This window comes from Camellia sinensis, chromosome 1, assembly GCF_055761805.1.
Source record: "Camellia sinensis isolate YWXY chromosome 1, ASM5576180v1, whole genome shotgun sequence".
NCBI lineage: Eukaryota > Viridiplantae > Streptophyta > Magnoliopsida > Ericales > Theaceae > Camellia > Camellia sinensis.
In genome coordinates this window covers 173,368,462-173,387,643 of record NC_138961.1, presented here as the reverse complement: position 1 = coordinate 173,387,643, position 19,182 = coordinate 173,368,462, and the positions used below count along the sequence as shown (strand labels likewise).

The window sequence follows — 19,182 nt, the reverse complement described above, 5'->3', positions numbered from 1 at the left end:
TCGTAAATAACCATGACAGTTAGTGAACTCCAGTTCAAATTTCCTCTCAAAATCTTCCCCAAAACACATTAGCACAGTCTCCATAATTCTTTATGATAGCTTTGGGGGCTTTATTACTTTGAGAGAGGTCAATAGTCTGCTTTTTTATAAAACTTGTCTATATATGTGGTGTGGGACTGAAAACAGCTTTGGAGGCTTTATGACTTTGAGAGAGGTTAATGGTCTGCTTCTTACACCACCTTTTGTCTAGCAGAGAGCCAACTATAGCATAGAAGGCACAAGTAATAATGGGATTTGTAATTGAGTTGGTTTAGTTGACATACAATTGTTGATACATTGTCATTTTGTTTCTTATTGCTGAAAAAAAAGTACCATATCTAAGAGGCGTGCTAGAGCAAAGATGGTTGACTTTACGTTAGTTGGTTGGAGAAATCTCTTAGAGATGTGTATTTAATTAATTGACACTTTTAATTCATCTTCTTCTGTAAATTGACCTTGAGAATCTTCAGTCTTGTAATCCATACCAGAGAAGCTGGGTGGAACTAGATTAATTTTAGGAGTTCACTTGCAGTTGATTATGGTTTAATGTTTGCTTCACTGTCAAAAATCAATTATGAAAGTGCAAACTTCTAGATCTAAATGATTGACACTTTGTGTCGAAGTCACATTGGATTTCATTATCATATACCCAGATGTTGTTGGTTTTTGGGTTGGTCACAATGCATGCTAGATTCTAGGGGTGGGCAGCGGGTTATCCGACCCGCACAACCCGCCCGAACCGATCCGAACCGCACGTTTATGGGCGGTTTCGCAAATACATTAGGGTAGGGTGCGGTTTGGAAAATGAGAGAATTTCGGTTTGCGGGCGGGTTGCGGGTTTTACCCGTACCCGACACAACCCGCCCGCATTATATAATTTTTTTTTTTTTTTTTTAAAGAAAAAACTGAGCCGTTCATCTAAATTTTTTTTGGCCCAAACAAATCTGGACCGTTTAAACAAAACCTAACCTAATCTCTCAAAACATATCTCTCATTTCATTTCATTTCACTCTCTCACCTCACCACCGTTGTTCTTCTTCTCTTCCATCTCTGTGTTTGCGAGAAGCGACCACCGATCGGCGATCACACTCATCATCTCAGGCATCTATCTCTCTCAGCAAAGCAACCACTGACCACTCTTATCATCTCAGGTAAGCATCTCTCAAAAACATCTTCATTCTCACAGTTCTCTTCTCATTTCACTCTTGTTCTTCCATCTCTCTCTCTCTCTCAGCGAAGCGACCGATTCCATCTCTCTCTCTCAGCGAAGCACCGATCGACCTTCGGCAACTCTCAGGTAAGTCTCTGTCTCCGTCTCTCTCTTTCTCTCTCAGCGAAACAACGATTCCATTCCATCTGATCTGTGTTGATATTTTTTTTTTTTTGGATAAATAATGATCTGTCTGTGTTGATATTCAGCAAAAATCTGATCTGATCTGCTTCAGAGTTGGATAGTTGGATGATCTGTGTTGATTTTTTTGATCTGTGTTGAACAGTAGACAATCTGATCTGATTGATTTAGATTTGATTTGTTTGTATCCATCTGATCTGTGTTGATTTTTTTTTTTTTGATAAATAATGATCTGTCATGAAGGATTATTTTCTGTAAATATTTTTTTTGATAAATATTTTTTTCATCATTATTTTTTTTTTTTGATAAATAATGATCTGTCATGATAAATATTTTTTTTGATAAATATTTTTGATAAATATGCGAAATTACTGTAATATTCTCAGGCATTTTCTGTTATTTTCTTCCATCTCTTTCATACACATAATTTATAATTCCTAACATTATTTCAATTAAATCAGAATTAATTGTAGATCCTTAATTATTTATTGCAATTCCTAACAACTTAATCTAATTTTAATTTAATTATATTTTAGATCAATTTTTAATTATATTTTATATTTTAGATCAATCCTTAATTATAATTTTATTTTAATTAATATCTTAATTTAATTTTAGGTTTGGAGAAGATGAGAATATAATTATATTTTTGTTGTGTTAATTTCACTTTATTTAAAAAAAAAAAATCTAGCTCACTCTAAAATAAGGTGTGTGTGTGTGTGATACAAATTCCATTAGTTTAGATGGAAAAACAAACAATAACACTTTAATCCAAAATTACATGGGAGATTTTTTTGGCTATATTGAACCATGAGGGGATAAATCGACGAGCGATTGAAAAACGGTTGCCAAAATCTTCATTTTAAATCAAATTTTGATGAATTTTGTATCATTGAAAAACTCTTTGAAAATTATATAGAAAAGTTGGACGATTTTAAAAATCACTAAAAAATTCACATAAAATTCATAAGAAATCAATTAGTATACAAACATGGAAGTTAAATCAATTAGTATCCATCACATTGAGACTAGATTCTCAAATGAATATACAATTTGGAGTTTGTACTATTTGTCATGTGAATTAAATAAACACTTCCAATCTGTTTGTTCTATTTGTTTATTTAATGTCTGTAAAATTGATTCTGTGATTGTGTTTTTGTAATCCAGTTTAAATGGAGGATAGTATTCAATCTCCCGCAATCAATCTTGTACCTCCGGAATCCACTAATTCTCAAATGAATCCTCTCTTAGTCGAACCCGAACCTGAACTTGAACCTAAGCCTCCTAGACCCCCAAAGAGAAAGAGTGAGAGTAGTGGAGGGGGGAGAGCACCATCCACAGTTTGGGATCATTTTGACAAAGTTGTAGGGACCGATGGGAAGCGTAGAGCCGTATGTAAATATTGTAAGAAAGAGTATATGGCTGACTCTAGAACTCATGGGACTAGTAATTTGAGGAGTCATACACCCAATTGTAAAGAATATCCAAATAGGGATACAGATGGTCAACAAACACTAAATCTTAAACCGAAGCAAAATGAAGAGGGTGTTGAGGTTGTAGCAACAATTTTTAATTTTGATACTTGTAAAAGGGCTCTTGCGGAGATGGTGGTCATTGATGAGTTGCCATTTAGATTTGTGGAGGGTGTTGGGTTTAGAAGATTTTGTAATGTCATGCAACCCAAATTCACACCAATTCCCTCTCGTCAAACCATATCTAGAGAAGTGCTCAATATATTCAAGAATGAAAGGGATAAGTTAAAGAAGGCCATGAAGGGTCGTAGAATTTGCTTTACTACGGACACTTGGACATCTATTCAGAATTTGTGTTACATGTGTTTGACTGCTCATTTCATTGATGATAACTGGAAACTTCAAAAAAGAATCATAAATTTTCAACAAGTTGAGGATCACAAAGGAGAAACATTGGGTCGAAAAATTGAGTCGTGTTTGATTGAGTGGAACATTGATAGCATATTCACCTTAATAGTTGATAATGCTAGTTCAAATAATCTTACCATTCAATATTTGAAAACGATAACCAAAGATTGGAAGGGGACTATTTTGCAACATGAGTTTATTCATATGCGTTGTTGTGCACATATTCTTAATCTTGTTGTGAGTGATGGGTTGAAAGAAATGGATGATTCTATTGCCAACATTAGACTTGCGGTGAGATATGTGAGGTCTTCTCCTCATAGGCATGATGTTTTTAAGAAGTGTGCGGCCACACTCAAACTTGATTCAAAAGCTCTTGTATGCCTAGATGTACCAACTACGTGGAACTCTACCTATTTGATGTTAGAGGCCGCCGAAAAGTATGAGAAGGCTTTTAATCGATTGAAGTTTGTGGATTCCAACTTTGAACCTTATTTCAATGATGTTGATGGTGGCATAAGAAGAAGTCCGAATGAGTTGGATTGGAAAAAGTGTAGAATTTTTTTGAGGTTTCTAAAATTATTTTATGTTGCAACCAAGAAATTTTCGGGGTCTCTCTTTGTTACTTCCAATGCTTTTTACAAAGAGATGTTTGTCATTGAAAGCAAAATTAACCAATTAATTTTGGAGGAGGATGATACTTTGAGCACAATGGCCAAGACTATGAAGCTAAAGTTTAGCAAGTATTGGGGGGATGGAAGCAAAATCAATTTGTTGTTGTATGTTGCGGTGGTTCTTGATCCTACCAAAAAAATGACATACTTGGAGTTTTGTTTTTCCAATTTATTTCTTGGAGATAATAGGAAGGTGGAAGAGATGGTAGACAAGGTTAAGAGTTGCTTGAGTCGTTTGTATATCCATTATGTCACACTCTATCCTTCAAATGAGAAACTTCCAAGTGTGAGTGAAGTTGTGAATATGGTGGAAGATGATGATGATGATGATCCCTATTCTTTAGTTGACTCCCAATTTAATTCTTATTTAGAGGGGCGATGCACTAGTGGATCTAAGTCGGAATTGGAACAATATTTATCCGAGGTTGAACATTTTGCAAAGAATCAAACATTTGAGATTTTGGATTATTGGAAGTTGAATGCAACCAAATATAGGGTGTTATCACAACTTGCTAGGGATGTGTTGGCCATGCCTATTTCTACCGTTGCATCGGAGTCGGCTTTTAGTACGGGAGGGCGTATTCTTGACCCATTTCGTAGTTCACTCTCGCCTTCTATGGTTGAAGCTCTTGTATGTACTCAAAATTGGCTTCGAAGCAACCTTCCAATTTCTCTTCGAAAGGCGATGGATGATGTGGAAGAATTTGAGCAATATGACTCGGGTAAATGAGAATTTATTTATCTTTATTTTAATTTGTATTATTATTCATTTTCTAATGTAAGTTTTAATAATCTTCTCTTCTTGACTTCTAATTAGGTACTTTGGAGTCAAGCTCATCTTCAACTTCAACCTATAATGTTGATGCTATAATTGATGTCTAATATCCATTTGGTCATTGGTAATTTTTTCATATCAACACATTTTCTTACTACATTGAGATGCAATATATAGACATTTGTTTATTTTTTCATTTCTTACTATCTATAATTGAAGATTAAAGTTTATATTTTTTTAATTTGTTTGTGTAGGTTCATCAACCAAATGCATGGAATTAGAATTGGAATTTGCGAAAGTTGAATTGGATGTGATTCATGAAGATGAAGTTTGATATCTTAGAAGTATTTTAATTTTATTTCATGGGTTTGTATTGAATGAAGTTTATGTTTGACAACAACTTTTTTTTTTAATTGCGTTTGGTTTTGGATGAATGTAACTTAATGAATTTTTATTTTTTTTTTGCATTTTGGATGAATGTAAGTTAATGAAGAATTACTCTTTTTTTTTTTTTTTTTTGGAGGTTAGGAATGATGAATGTTGAATTTTTAATGTAGGATTTTCTTATTTGGATTATGAATGATGAATGTAGGATAGGATGAATGCAAGTTAATATGATAGAATGCAGATTTTGAATGATTTGTTTAGGTTATGAATTGAATTTGTTGTGTTTTTTATTTTATAAGTTTTTTTATAAGTTTTAGTTCATTAATTATTAATGTTGGAGTATTTTAGAAAATATGAGAAAAAAAGGTCCAAAATAAAGATTGACAAAATGGGAGAAAAAAAAAAGTTTAAAAATAATTTTTTGGAAAAAAAGTTCAAACCGCAAACCGTCCGCAACCGCCCGCAAAACCGCGAACCCTATCCGCACAAACCGCAAACCGCATTGCGGGCGGTTGCGGGTCGATTTTTCCCCAAACCGCATAGATGCGGGCGGGTCCAAACCGAACCGCAAACCGTCCAAACCGAACCGCGGACACCCCTACTAGATTCTGGTAAGATCAGGGAGCCAAATTGATCTATAGATTGGTGGTTTATTTATGGGTTAGTTGTTCAGACAGAGTTTCTATGCAATGATGTCAATTGGAAGTATCTATTTTGCTTAGCTGATTATGTTTATTAAGGAACAACAAATCATGGATTGCAAACACTTAAAAGGGAGAGAGTTGTTTTTGTAAATTCTCAGATCAACTAGTCATTGAGGTGCGATGAGTGTGTTATTTAAAACACATTTCCCTGTTGTAGTTTAAAAAACATGTAAGGTGGAACTGATAGGAATCTAACTATTTTTAAGTAATGAACCACTTGGCCAGGTACCTCTGCTGAAGTAGTTCAGATAACAGTTAAACAAATCCACCAATCAAATTTCTTAGTCCTTTATAGATGTTAGATGTTGGATGTTGGGGAAAGAAGGGTTATTACACATTTCATTGCTCATTGGTTATTCTATAATGCATGATTTCTTCTCTGCCTAATGCCTTGAACTAGATTATGAAAAACTTGTAACAAATTGTCTTAATTGGATGACATCAATATCAATATTACATATTCACACTACATCCTACCAAAAAAGTTACGCTCTTAAGTTTCTTATTTTTTGACTTGGATTTGGCTTTTGTCTGCAGGTCTCGAAAATTCCAAGGATGCACGTAATGGAGGGGCTCAAACTAATTTAATTGTTGGAACAACTGCACAACCAAAGTGCGTAAGCTTTTATTTTGTGTTGGTTCTAGGTAGTCTTGCAGGGATAACTGTGATTCTATCATTTCATATATTCCCTATCAAAATTTTCTTATATAACTCATGTCTTTGCTATCAATTTTTATTAGCCACCATTTCAGTTACTCTTAGAGGTCAATTCTTTAATTAACCTTTACATAAACTAGCATCGACATTAATTATGTAACCCAGTGGAAATTTGTGAAATAAGCTGCATGACGCTTGAGTGCGTAAAACATGACTGTAGGAATGAGATATTGTTAAATATTGGAACCCAAAGGCAAGGCATACTGAGCCCTTGCCCTTTTTTCAAGTTTTATGTACCTGGTAGTTAACAGTAGAGCCATAATTGTGTCCACACTGAAACCTTTTCTATGGAACTGATTTGGTGCTTATGCATTTTTCAACAGACTTGATGTTGGTTTTTCCGGGAAAAGCACTGCTGTTGTTTCTACTGGCTGTTCATCTAAAAGGTTCTTGTCTTCCTTCTTTAGAGGATGGGTCATGGGCGTTATATCTCAGTTAGAGGATGGCCATTTCTACTTTTAAGACGTCACTGGAGCAGTTGAAATCAATTTGTCTAATGCAATATCCTCTATATGTTTATATTTTTCCCTTTCGAAAGACTTATTGTTTGTTTTGAATGGTTGGATTTTGGCTGCCCTATAATCTCCAAAAGCGAAAGTTCTCATTGTAGGCCTTTTTAAATAATGGAAAATAATGGTGAATTTTAGGTTTTATTTTATTATTTTTTTTTTTTTAGGATTTGGGTGAATTTTATAATTTAAATATGCTTTTATGAACATGTACAGTTTAATTATTCTTTGTAAAATATTGAATTTGATGGTTTGATCAATTTTTATTTTTATTTTCTGTTATGATATTTTTGTGAATGGAATGTAAATAATCAGCTCTTAGAGAGTGAGAGACGGCACCACCGTCGGAAAAAATAAGAAATTTTAATATTTTTATTAATTTTGTTATAGGTTTTACTTTTTGCGACGACATTATACTGTCCCAAAAAATAAAAAATTTATTATTTAAAATAAAAATTTTATTATTTTTTAATATTTTTTGCGACGGCATTACACTGTCGCAAAAAATAGAAAATTTCATATTTTTTATACTTTCTGCGACGGCACCACACCGTCGCAAAAAATAGTGTTTTTTTTTAAAAAAAAGACTATTAGCGACGGTATTTTTTGCCATCTCAAATAACATTTTTAGCGACGGTAAAATAGGGCCGTCGCAAAAAAGTCAAGAAATTTCAAATTATTAGCGACTGCACGGTGCCGTCGCAAAAAGGTAAAAAATACCGTCGCAAAACATTAGCGACGACACTTACCGTCGCAAAAACTCTTTTGCAACCCCTGCAGTTGCGACCCCCTCTTGTCGTCGCAAAAAGTCATTTTGCCGTCGCAAAAAGTATTAGCGACGGCATTAGGAGTATTAGCAACGGTATTTTACCGTCGCAAAAAGTCAATTTTTTCGTAATGACTTAATTTTATACATTTTTTTCTTTTTTCTTTTTAAATCTCTTCTTGAATCTCTCAACTAAATATACCATAAAAATAAATCCTGTTGCAAGAAGGGGACCAAATAAACAGGTAAGGAGAGGATAGGCTCCTTGCTCACCACCACTACCTTCCACATCACAAGATAAAAGATTGAAATGAGGCATCTGAGGCAACCTTTGGAGCCCATTTACCAAAGAATGGTTATCATGCATAAAATTGGCTTCTCTCTAGCCTACGCCATAAAATAATGACATTATGTTATGTAAGAAAAATAATATATAAGTATACATATCTCCTAGACTCCTCTTATTAATAAATGTGAGTCATAAAGGTTTTCTATTTTAAAATAGACTCATTAAAATAATCTGATACGACTTTTGAATACATAATTTATATAAGTTTGCTCTGATTGACAAATGGAGAAAATAATATGAAAGACTTAATTCAAACAATTATTTTCAGAATAATATGAGTTATTTTTTTATTTTATTTCACATGCATGTATAAGGTTCTATCTAATAGCAAGCCAATAATCAAACATAGGGGTATTTGACATGCCCAAGCACTCACTCCTTATCTCCGCTTAATCTCACAATTAAATTAGTTCATAAATTACTGTCACGTTTCTATAACCCGTTTTTGAGGAGTTTGAAATTAAAAACATGTAGAGCTTGAATGAATAACAAAATCACATATATAGACTTAGGTTATCATATTATTTAGTGTTATTGATCTTTTATTGAATTATCTTCCCTTCACTATCTATCCTTCAAAATAAAATTTTTAATCATATTTCGTATTTTATATCACTATAATCAAACGCACTATAATAAATATATAGTATATATATATATATATAATTTTATAATTATATTTCTTTTTCGGTGTAAATTTAATTGAGATCAACTAATTTAACTATATATAATTTCATCCAAATAACTGTCTCCATATTTTATTTATCTCCCTCAATAACTTTACTTCATCTCATCCCGTGAAACAATGTGGCCTAGGTTTTCTATGCTTCCCAAGTGGGAAATTATAATAAAATACAATAATATGTCAAAGACTTTGGGTGCAATAAAGTCAACTATTTCAACGAGTGGTCTCTCACCCAAGGATGCGAGATCGGAATCAATCTTTATATATGTACAAGTGGCCGTCTCATCTGGTTAAGTGAATATGTTAAGTCAAATATTGACTCAAAAGTTGGATATTAATAGTTTATGGTACTTATAATTCTATGGCTTCAACATCAGTGATATCTCACATATTGTCGGTCAAATATGCATTAGGTGCCAGGATGACTTGTAATACCAGTTAGGTACTTGGGCACCCAAAAAAAACTCTGTATTTTAGGCATATATAGATACAAGCACATTGTGCTTATGATTTTATAAAAAATTCTATTATATACACTGTCTATACTCTTAATTTCAGCAGTTGAATCCAAATAAATAAATTTGAGATGTTAATTATATTTACGTTGATTCATAACTAATATTATTTTGATACATAATTAAAAATTATTTTAATTGTAACTAAAATCATTTATGTAAGTAATAATTAATATCACTTTAAATCATAATCACATCATAATGAAATAATAAATTTTTTGCTCATTCCTTGATCACTATTATCCATAATCAAACACCACACTAATTCATCCAAGTGGGGGTACTTGTGCCCATGACCCAATTATGTTGTCCTCTTGGGTGGGGACCAATCTACGCCTACTAAGATGATCTGAATTATTTAATTTATAAAAATTTTCAAATATTTTATTTATATAAAAAAATTAAATTAATTAGATATCAATAATTATATAATTAAATTATATTTATTTTTAAAGAATAGACGTAAATATGATTTTAAGAATAAATCTTTTAATTTTTTTTAATACAACGAATATGATCTAAAGTGTGACTACCCATGTCTAACAAAATTATTTTCATTGCATAAATAATTTATTCGACATGATTTATAAAATAAACCATTTGAAGGAAAAGGATCCAGCCAAGGGGACCATAATAGAGCCTATTGTTGTGCCTAAGACACAAAAAGTATCCCAAATTCATTATTCACCCAAAAAAAGAAGTATCCCAAATTCATAATTCTTAACCATCATCAATATAAATAATAACACAAGTATAATATACACTATTTTTCATTCTAATGTTACATGAGTTTTTTTATAGAGTGAAGTGAACTGATTCTATTTATTACTTTGACCTATCAAACGAATAAAAGTTAGGAAAAATTATCATTCATAGCCCGTTTGGATTGGGTGATCAGGAAATTAAAAAAAAAAAAGAAGTGCATTGCTCTTGGTCTATATTACTCGCTTGAATAAATAAAGAGGCAAGAAATTCAGTAAAATGGGAAGAGAAATTGAGTAAAATGGAAAGAAACTGAAAGAAACTTCTTTTATAATCTCTATTTTTAATTTGACAAACGTAAAGATTGAGAAAGAAAAGAAACCAACTAAATACGATTTTGTTATAATACTGTAATTATCTTTTCAAATATAGAAGAAATAAAAAGACTGACTCATATAAAAGATTAATTTGATAATGTACGAGCACAAAATAATCTTCTCGTATAATCCTGTTGATCAAGTCTGCGCTCCTCTGAATGTCGTCGCTTTACTCCCTGAAAACATAAACGTGAGCTAGTCGGCAAGTCAGCAAAATAGACAAATAGACAAATAAACAAAAGTTTTGTGTATTCGAGAATCAAAGTTGTATTACCTCTACATAGGTGATGTTGTGAGCTTTTATAGGTTCCGCATAGCACAATTCTAGTAGGACTCTTATTCCTCCATGTAGAGTCCTCATAGGAATCACACTCCTGAAAGATAATGCTTATCCTTTCATACCCCCCTCACTGCATAAACCAAGTGAGATGGTTCTAGCTCGGTGGTATGACCAAACGACCGAGCTAGTATTGCCACACTCAAGTGGCAGGTTAGACCAAGCTCTACCTAGCTCGGGTCATCCCTTCACCGTTTGTACCCCGGTTAGGCATACTCCAGCCAAGCTATTTTACTTAAGACTGATCGAAACATGCCCAATGACGGCCTTAGCTCAACGCTACTATGCGCGATGCTTAGCTCGGTCCAACTTCACCTGGTCCAACTCGTTAGCTCAAAGACCAGGCTATGTCATCCCTTTATCCTGGCCCATTTGTGCGGCCAAACTTACAAAGAAGGCCCTTCCTTAACTCAGCCCAATTTGTTCACAAATTACCCTCTAAATTGCCCCTTAATTCCATCTGCGCAGCATGATTTGGGATTACTCTACTCTAGCCGAGCTAAAACTTTAGTCTTACAACCGAGCTAAATTCACACCGGGCTACTAACCTGTCCGGTCAAAACGTCTTTTCAGTTGCTGTACAACTGAATCGATTTCTCTTCCATGGACACGTAGCTAGCTCTCATTGGCCTAGCGTAGCTGTCATCGCCGTCTTCGTATTCCGAAAAATTTGAACAGTCCCGCATTTTTCCTTCACTTTACACAAAAACCCTATGCTTTGAACCAACCATATCCACTATTCATCTTCTCTCCCTCGTTCGTTTGAGCCTCCATTTTTGTAACCTCAGTACCTGCGAAGCTTGCGTTCTCATCACCATCTTCGTGGTTCCAGATCTACATCCTTCTGTCTTCAATCCGTAAGTAGCTCAATCCTCTATTTCTTTCCATTCATTTCGCATTGTATTGTAATACATGGGATAATATATATGTTTTGCAAAAACACTTTCTTGTAGTTTCTATGGGAAATAACCACTTTGTTGCAAAATCCATGTAATAAACCCACTGAATTCACGACTAGTTCGAAAAATGACACTTTTGATCCAAAATATAATGCCAACCGAACTAGCAATCTGTTTGTATTTAAGATGTCAACCTAGCCAAACTAGATTAAGTTTCAATTCACAAAGAACCTTCTGTTCTACTTTAGCCGAGCTAGGGAGCTGTATTAGGTGTGCACACTTATCGAATTAGAAAACTTTAACCAAAGACCGGGCTACCACTTGGGCCCAAACCAGCTCTCTCACTTAATAAAAACCGATCCAAGAATTCCACATCCTAAGCTTCAACCAGGCTACGAACCTCTTGCTCCACTGAACCGAGCTGAAATCCTTTGCTCTAACCAAGCTAAGGACGGATAGTATCCCATGTAGCCAAGCTAGGACTCCATTTATTTTGCCTTTGTTTCTTGTAGCACGGTCCAACGATCTGTGCTTAACACTTTTCCTTTTCACTTTGCAGACTGACTTAGGTTGGCCAGGCACACCTTCGCATGCTCAATCGAGATATTGAAGGTCATCTCAACACCGAGCTAAATTATACATAATTTAAGGCCACATGGGGAAGTATCGATTTTTAGTGAACTCTCCAGGGGCTTTTCCAAATTCCGAAGGGACTACAACATCCCTGATGATGTTCACCTTAGTTTAGCCGAACTAGACACCATTCCCTGGGGAAAACCGGGCTTCGTCCCTTTCAACGTCATATCCATTGTAGAGGCTGAACTTTGATTCCCCATCCAACCACTCCTTTGCGAATTCCTTAGGCAAACAAGACTTTGCCCTACCCATCTTTCCACCAATTCTTACCGAATAATAAATGGCATTGCCGAGCTAAATCGCCGGCTTGGCACCAACCTCAGTTTAGCCGAGCTATTTCACCAATACTCTCTAGGCCAGAACGAAGATGGTTAGGTCTACTATTTAAGAATAAGAAGACGTCGAGAGAAGATAATAAAAAATACACCAGACAAAGATGTAAACGACGATGATTTTTTCTGGGTCTCGGGCAACTTTGAAGACTAGGTGGCCTAGATCCCGGGCGACCGTATTAACTGGAATAAGGAAGTAGCTGGTATGAATACCTCGGTTTTAGCACCGCGCATACTCTATTCATAAATTTTGCACTGTGCTAACCGTTGGCTTTTTTTTTTTTTATGCAGACTTGAACCATCTAAAATCACAGTACAGTTACCCCAATTTGGACGCACTACGCGCCGCGCTCCGGTAACGTGATAGAGGCTGGGCCGAGCTACTAAATTTTGAGCCGACATACAGATACAGTAGTAGAAGAAAGACCAGGGTAACAGATTTTCTTCTGGAACCCTCTCCTGAACCTGATCCAACCCTTCCACAAATCAACCTTATCCCACTGACTGCAGAACAAGAAATGGCCAAAAAGAGAGCAGTAAGAGCCCTCATCACCGAAACAAATCAGGCCGAGGCACCACAAGCCGGCCAGACACAAGAGGCCGTGGTAGCCCTTCCAACCGCTTAGCCTTCTTCATCTCGGCCAAGCAAACGTGCTCGGACATCCACAACCGAGCCACGCCTTGTTGACGAGGATGAAACCGTGCTTCCCCAAACTACGCCACCGAGCCCACAGCCTGAATGTTCTGATCGGGCTAGCTCCTCTGAGTGGGCCCCGAAATTATCATACCGAAACCGAGCCATTAGAGACACAGATTCAGTGGTGGCAGACAAAGACCACACGCTCACCTTCAACCTGGCTAAGAGCGTGTGCTTGCCCCCTGACATGGAACATCATGACCATTTGACCGAGCTAAAGGCCATCCGGTCGGCGACGAAGTCAATGGTGCTGGTAAGTACTCCCTCTAATCGTCTTTCATTTTATACCATCTGTTTGCTCGGTTTTTACTCATATTTGCTATCTCTCCTTTCGCAGGCCATGCAGAAAAATCACATTGCGCACAAGCGTGTATTGGAGCTGCGCAAGACGACAAGGCTGGCCGTGGCTGAGGCCGATAGCAAGACGGCTAAGCTAAACGAAGCCAAACAAAAAATGGCCGAGCTACAGTCAGAAGTCGCCCGACTCACCGGGCTAGCAGATTCAGCGAAGGCCGACAAACAAAAGGCTTTGGCCGAGCTGAAAGACCACTATCTGCGTGAGTTGGCAAAGGTTGAGAAGAAGAAGAGCGGCGAAATAACCAAGCTGAAGAAAAAGATAGAAGATGCAGAAGACCGCGGTTACAATGAGGGTGAAGCCACCTATATCCAACAGTGTGAGGCTGCTAAGGATATATTTTTTAAATATGGGTGGAAAGCAGCCGTGGCGCAGCTCGGTTATGGCCAGGAAACCGAGGTTTTCAGAGCCCTCCTCTCCATTTTATTCCAAGCTATATGGTAGAGTACGCCAACGCTATTCAACAAAAAATTCTTCAAGAAGGGGAGGATGACGAGGATCCTACTCCTGAAGCCAACACCCAGAGCGATCGCCAATCTATCTCTCACACTCCAGTGGTCTCCATCCCACCTTCAACTGTTGTGACTACCGCGGTGCCTTCGACCGAGCTCAACCAAGGTGTGCTTGTCTCAACCGGGCTACTTGTGGGTGAAGCCCGGGTTGACTTGGACGCCGATTTGGAAGACCTTTTCTCCTGATTTTTCTTTTCCTTGTTTAACAAAAAAGTTTGTAACCGGGCTGAGGCCCCACCTTTTGTACTCTTGTCTTGGATTTTAAATGAAAATCTTCTTCTTTTTGTTCGGTCTATTCCATACTTGCACTTTATTTTTCAACTGTAATCTGTATGAAGTATAACATTTTATGGCCGAGATACCTATCTCGGTCTTAACCTTGAAATCTATTTGGTCATACCTGCCAACCTCTTCAGCCTAAGTTTTTACCTCGGCTGAAGATTATTAAAAGTTGTTATTCCAGCCAACCACTATTCAGCCTGGATTCTTATCTCGGCTGAAGAGTATCTAAGGTTGGTTATTCTAGCCAACCACTCTTCAGCCTAGATTCTTATCTTGGCTGAAGAGTATCCAAAGTTGGTTATTCTAGCCAACCACTCTTCAGCCTAGATCCTTATCTCAGCTGAAGAGTATCCAAAGTTGGTTATTCCAGCCAACCTTTCTTCAGCCTGGATTCTTATCTCGGCTGAAGAATATCCAAAGTTGGTTTTTCCAGCCAACCTTTCTTTAGCCTGGATTCTTATCTCGGCTAAAGAGTGTCCAAAGTTGGTTATTGCAGCCAACCACTCTTGAGCCTAGATCCTTATCTCGGCTGAAGAGTACCATGTGTTAGCCAACCTCTTCAGTCTAGATCCTGATCTCGGCTGAAGAGCGCTCAAAGTTGGTTATTCCTGCCAACCTAGAGTGAAGTGTTTGGTTTAATCCTACCAAACTTCCTGCAGCCCAAATCCTTATCTCGGCTTAAGAGAAGTAAGTGTCGGTTTTTTCAGCCAACATCTTTAGCCTAGATCCTGATCTTGGCTGAAGAGAGCTCAAAATTAGTTATTCCTGCCAACTTAGAGGAAAGTGTTTGGTTATTCCGGCCAAACTTCCTGCAGTTCAGATCCTTATCTCGGCTTAGAAGAAGTACGTGTTGGTTTTTCCAGCCAACCTCTTCAGCCTAGATCCTGATCTTGGCTGAAGAGAGCTCAAAGTTGGTTATTCTGACCAACTCTGATTTCATTGCCCCTAGCTCACTAAACTACTTTTACAAAAGAAAACAATTTATGCTGAAAAGGAAACTACTTGTTTTATTGAAAAAAGAAAAACTACAAGTATGCTTAAAGAAAAGCTAAAAATAAAATAGTTTGAGATTGGCCGTGTTCCATGTCCTGGGAATGGCCTTGCTGTCTTTATCCTCCAAGTGGTATGCCCATTTTCCTGCTAATCCAACCACTTTGTAAGGTCCTTCCCAATTAGGCCCTAGCTTGCCATCTCCGGGTACCAGGGTGTTTTCCATTACTTTGCGTAGCACCCAATCTCCAATCTTGAATTGCCTCGGATGTACTGTCTTATTATATTTTCTAAATAACTCTTGCTGGTATGAGACGATGTGAACCAGTGCTCTTTCTTTTCTTTCTTCTACAAGGTCGAGCTCTAATGCTATGGCTTCTCCATTTAAGTCTGAGTCAAAATTTTCACTTCTAATAGTGGGGAGGCCAATTTCTAGTGGGATTACTGCTTCCATGCCATAGGCCAAGGAGAAAGGTGTTTCTCCAGTTGACCGCCGGGGAGTGGTACGGTAACTCATCAAACATGTGGGAGTTCCTCAGCCCACTTACCTTTTGCTTTCTCTAACCTTTTCTTCAATCCATCCAAGATGACTTTGTTTGATGCTTCCGCCTGGCCGTTTGCTTGGAGGTATGCTGGTGTAGAATTATAAAATTCTATCTTGTACTCCTCACAAAAGCCTCTAAAAATTTTACCATCGAACTGAGTGCCATTGTCAGATATTAGAGTCTTGGGTATGCTGAACCGAGTGATGATATTCTACCAGACGAACTTCTTCACATCTTTCTCCTTTATCGAGGGGAGAGGTTCTGCTTCTACCCACTTTGTGAAGTAGTCTGTTGCTGCAAGAAAGAACTTTCTGTTGTCGGGTGCTGTTAGAAGTGGTCCTACTATGTCCAAGCCCCACATTGCGAAGGGCCATGGGCTAGTTAATAATAGAAGCTCTCTGACTGGTTGATGTATTTGGTGTGTGAACTTTTGACATTTCTCGCACTTCTTGACATACTTCTCTGAATTTGCTTGCATGTAAGGCCACCAATATCCTTGCGAAATTGCTCTGTAGGCCAATGATCTTCCCTCTTGTTGGCTTCCGCATACGCCTTCGTGTATCTCGAACAAGAATGCCTCAACCTTGCTAGCATGGACACATTTCAAGTAAGGTCCTGTGAAGGATTTTTTGTACAAGGCCATTGATGGGGAGAGCCAAAATCGCTGTGACTTTACTCTTATTTTGTTGGCCTTTTTCTTCTCTTTGGGTAAGACGCCGTATTTTAAGAATACTTCAATGGGATCCATCCATGAAGGGCCTAATTCGGCGCAACATACCTCAGCTACTTCGAGTTCTTCAATGCTTGGTCTTGGTAAGAAGTCGATCAGTAATGGATGTGGGATGGATGTATCTGCCATCGAAGCGACGCCTGCTAGTTCGTCTGCTTTACTGTTTTTTTCTCGGCCAATCTGCTCTATTCGTACTACTTCGAACTTCATGATTTTCCTTCTGAGTAACTCTTGATACTTTGTCATCCTCTCATCTTTTGCTTCGTAGTCGCCTGAAATCTGGTTTACTACCAGCTGGGAGTCACTGTAAACCATTAGCTCGGTGGCCTGCATGAAGAGTGCTAATTTTAGGCCTGTCAAGAGTGCTTCATACTCCGCCTCATTGTTTGATGCTAGGAAGCCAAGGTTGACTGCTTGTTCCATTACCAAGCCGTCTGGCGAGATGAGGACTATGCTAAGTCCTGCACCGTGCCTATTGGATGTTCCATCCACGAAGAGTTTTCCCATCTCCCCAACAAATAGCTTACAGCAAGTGGAGGGGTCGGATGATGTCTTGGGGTCGTGCGTGTTGCTTATGTTTTCTTCTAAGTCCCTGCCTGCTGTTGGGGTTTGCTCTTCACTGTCTGGCTGCCCCAAGTTTTTGCTTTTCGATGAGTCCTCACTTGGAATGGCATGGTTTATTCTTCCCTTTTGATCTTCAAGCCTGTGTGGTTTGCAATGTGGCTGGGTATCCTGAATTAGGGGTTGTGCATTTTCTGCGGCGCTTTCCGTCCCCATTCCTATCGTACCAGTCAAGTCAACTGGGCAGATGTAATGACTTCCTGGTGTGAACTCTGCCACAAAGTCTGTCAAAACTTGGGCTTTTATTGCGGTTCTGGGTTGAAACTTGATATCAAATTGTCCCAATTCTACTACCCACTTCAAGATTCACCCAGAAAAGTTCGCCCTCTCAAACAAAGCTTTTAATGGAAAAGCTGTCAGGATGATTATGGTGTGGGCGTGGAAGTAATGCGACAGTTTCCTTGAGGCCATCATCAAGGCTAAGGCCAGTTTTTCCAATGGTAGGTACCTGATTTCTGTGCCCAGCAAGGTTTTGCTTACATAAAAGATGGGCAGGTGTTGGATTCCTTACGCTTTGACTAACACTACACTGACTGCGTGCTGTGAAACTGCTAGGTACAAAAAGAGCTCTTCTTCAGGTACTGGGTTACTAGCAAAGGTGGAGAAGACATGTACTCTTTCAAGCTTTCTAGGGCGCGATCGCATTCTTCATCCCACACAAACTTGGCCTTTAATGCTTGGAAAAATGGTCAATATCTGTCTGATGACCGACTTATGAACCGATTGAGCGCAGCTACCAGGCCAGTGAGGTGCTGCACTTCTTTTACTGTGTTGGGCCTCTCTAGATCCTGGATTGCTTTGATCTGAGAGGGGTCTGCCTCTATACCTCGGTTGGTCACCAGGAAGCCTAGTAATTTGCCTGATCCTATGCCGAGCGCACACTTAGATGCATTTAGGCGCAACTTGTTCTTCTTCAGAATCTGGAACATTTCACCTAGGTCCCTGAGATGGTCCTTCTCATCCTTGCTCTTGATCACCATATCATCGATGTAGGCCTCCATTGTTCTGCCTAACAATGGCTCAAACATCTTGGTGACCATTCGTTAGAATGTTGCCCCTGCATTCTTTAGGCCAAAGGGCATGACCTTGTAACAATACAATCCTCTTGGCGTTGTAAAGGATGTTACCTTCTGGTCTGGTTCATACATAGGGATCTGATGGTAACCTCTGTACGCATTGAGGAAGCTAAGTCGATTGTGTCGTGCCGTCAGGTCTACCAGTTGGTCTATCCGTGGTAGGGGAAAGCTGTCCTTTGGGCATGTCTTGTTGACTGTTTTGTAGTCCACGCAGACACACCATTTTTTTGTTCTTTTTGGGCACTACTACGGTATTGGAGATCCACCTGGGGTAGTGCACTTCTCTGATAGCTCCTACCTCTAGAAAGTTTTTCACTTCTTCCGCCACTATCTCAGCATGGTGGAGTGTTGATCTGCGAGTGCGCTGTATAACCGGTCTGGCAGTTGGGTGGACGTTCAGTTGGTGACAGATGAAGTTTAGGTCAATGCCAGGCATGTCATACGGTGTCCAGGCAAACACTTCGATGTTAGAGGTTAAGAATTCCATGACCTCTATTCTCTCAGTGCTGGACAAAGACGAGCTGAGCAAAAAGAATTTTTCTGGGTCTTTTCAACTATTCTTACCTGTACCAAGTCTTTCACTGCCTTTTGTTTAGCTGCCTTGCCAACATCCGCAAACAGTTCATTGCTCTCAGGCTCTTCCACTATCTGCACATACCCTTTTGCAGCGCGGCTGCCATTTACTGTAATGAAGCATTGTTTTGACATGATTTGGTCTCCAAAGACCTCTTCAATTACTCTG

At 38.1% G+C, this 19,182-nt stretch overlaps 1 protein-coding gene across 1 annotated transcript; it reads left to right on the top strand.

The window, feature by feature from the left end:
* The first annotated feature begins 740 nt into the window (after positions 1–740).
* On the top strand, positions 741–3,949 carry LOC145820814 (zinc finger BED domain-containing protein RICESLEEPER 2-like). The gene is made up of 4 exons (XM_082917360.1): positions 741–1,190; positions 1,274–1,336; positions 2,558–3,820; positions 3,933–3,949. The coding sequence occupies exons 3-4, from the start codon at positions 2,563–2,565 to the stop codon at positions 3,947–3,949; spliced, it is 1,275 nt and encodes a 424-aa protein (XP_082773486.1). The 5' UTR covers positions 741–1,190; positions 1,274–1,336; positions 2,558–2,562.
* The last annotated feature ends 15,233 nt before the right edge of the window (positions 3,950–19,182 follow it).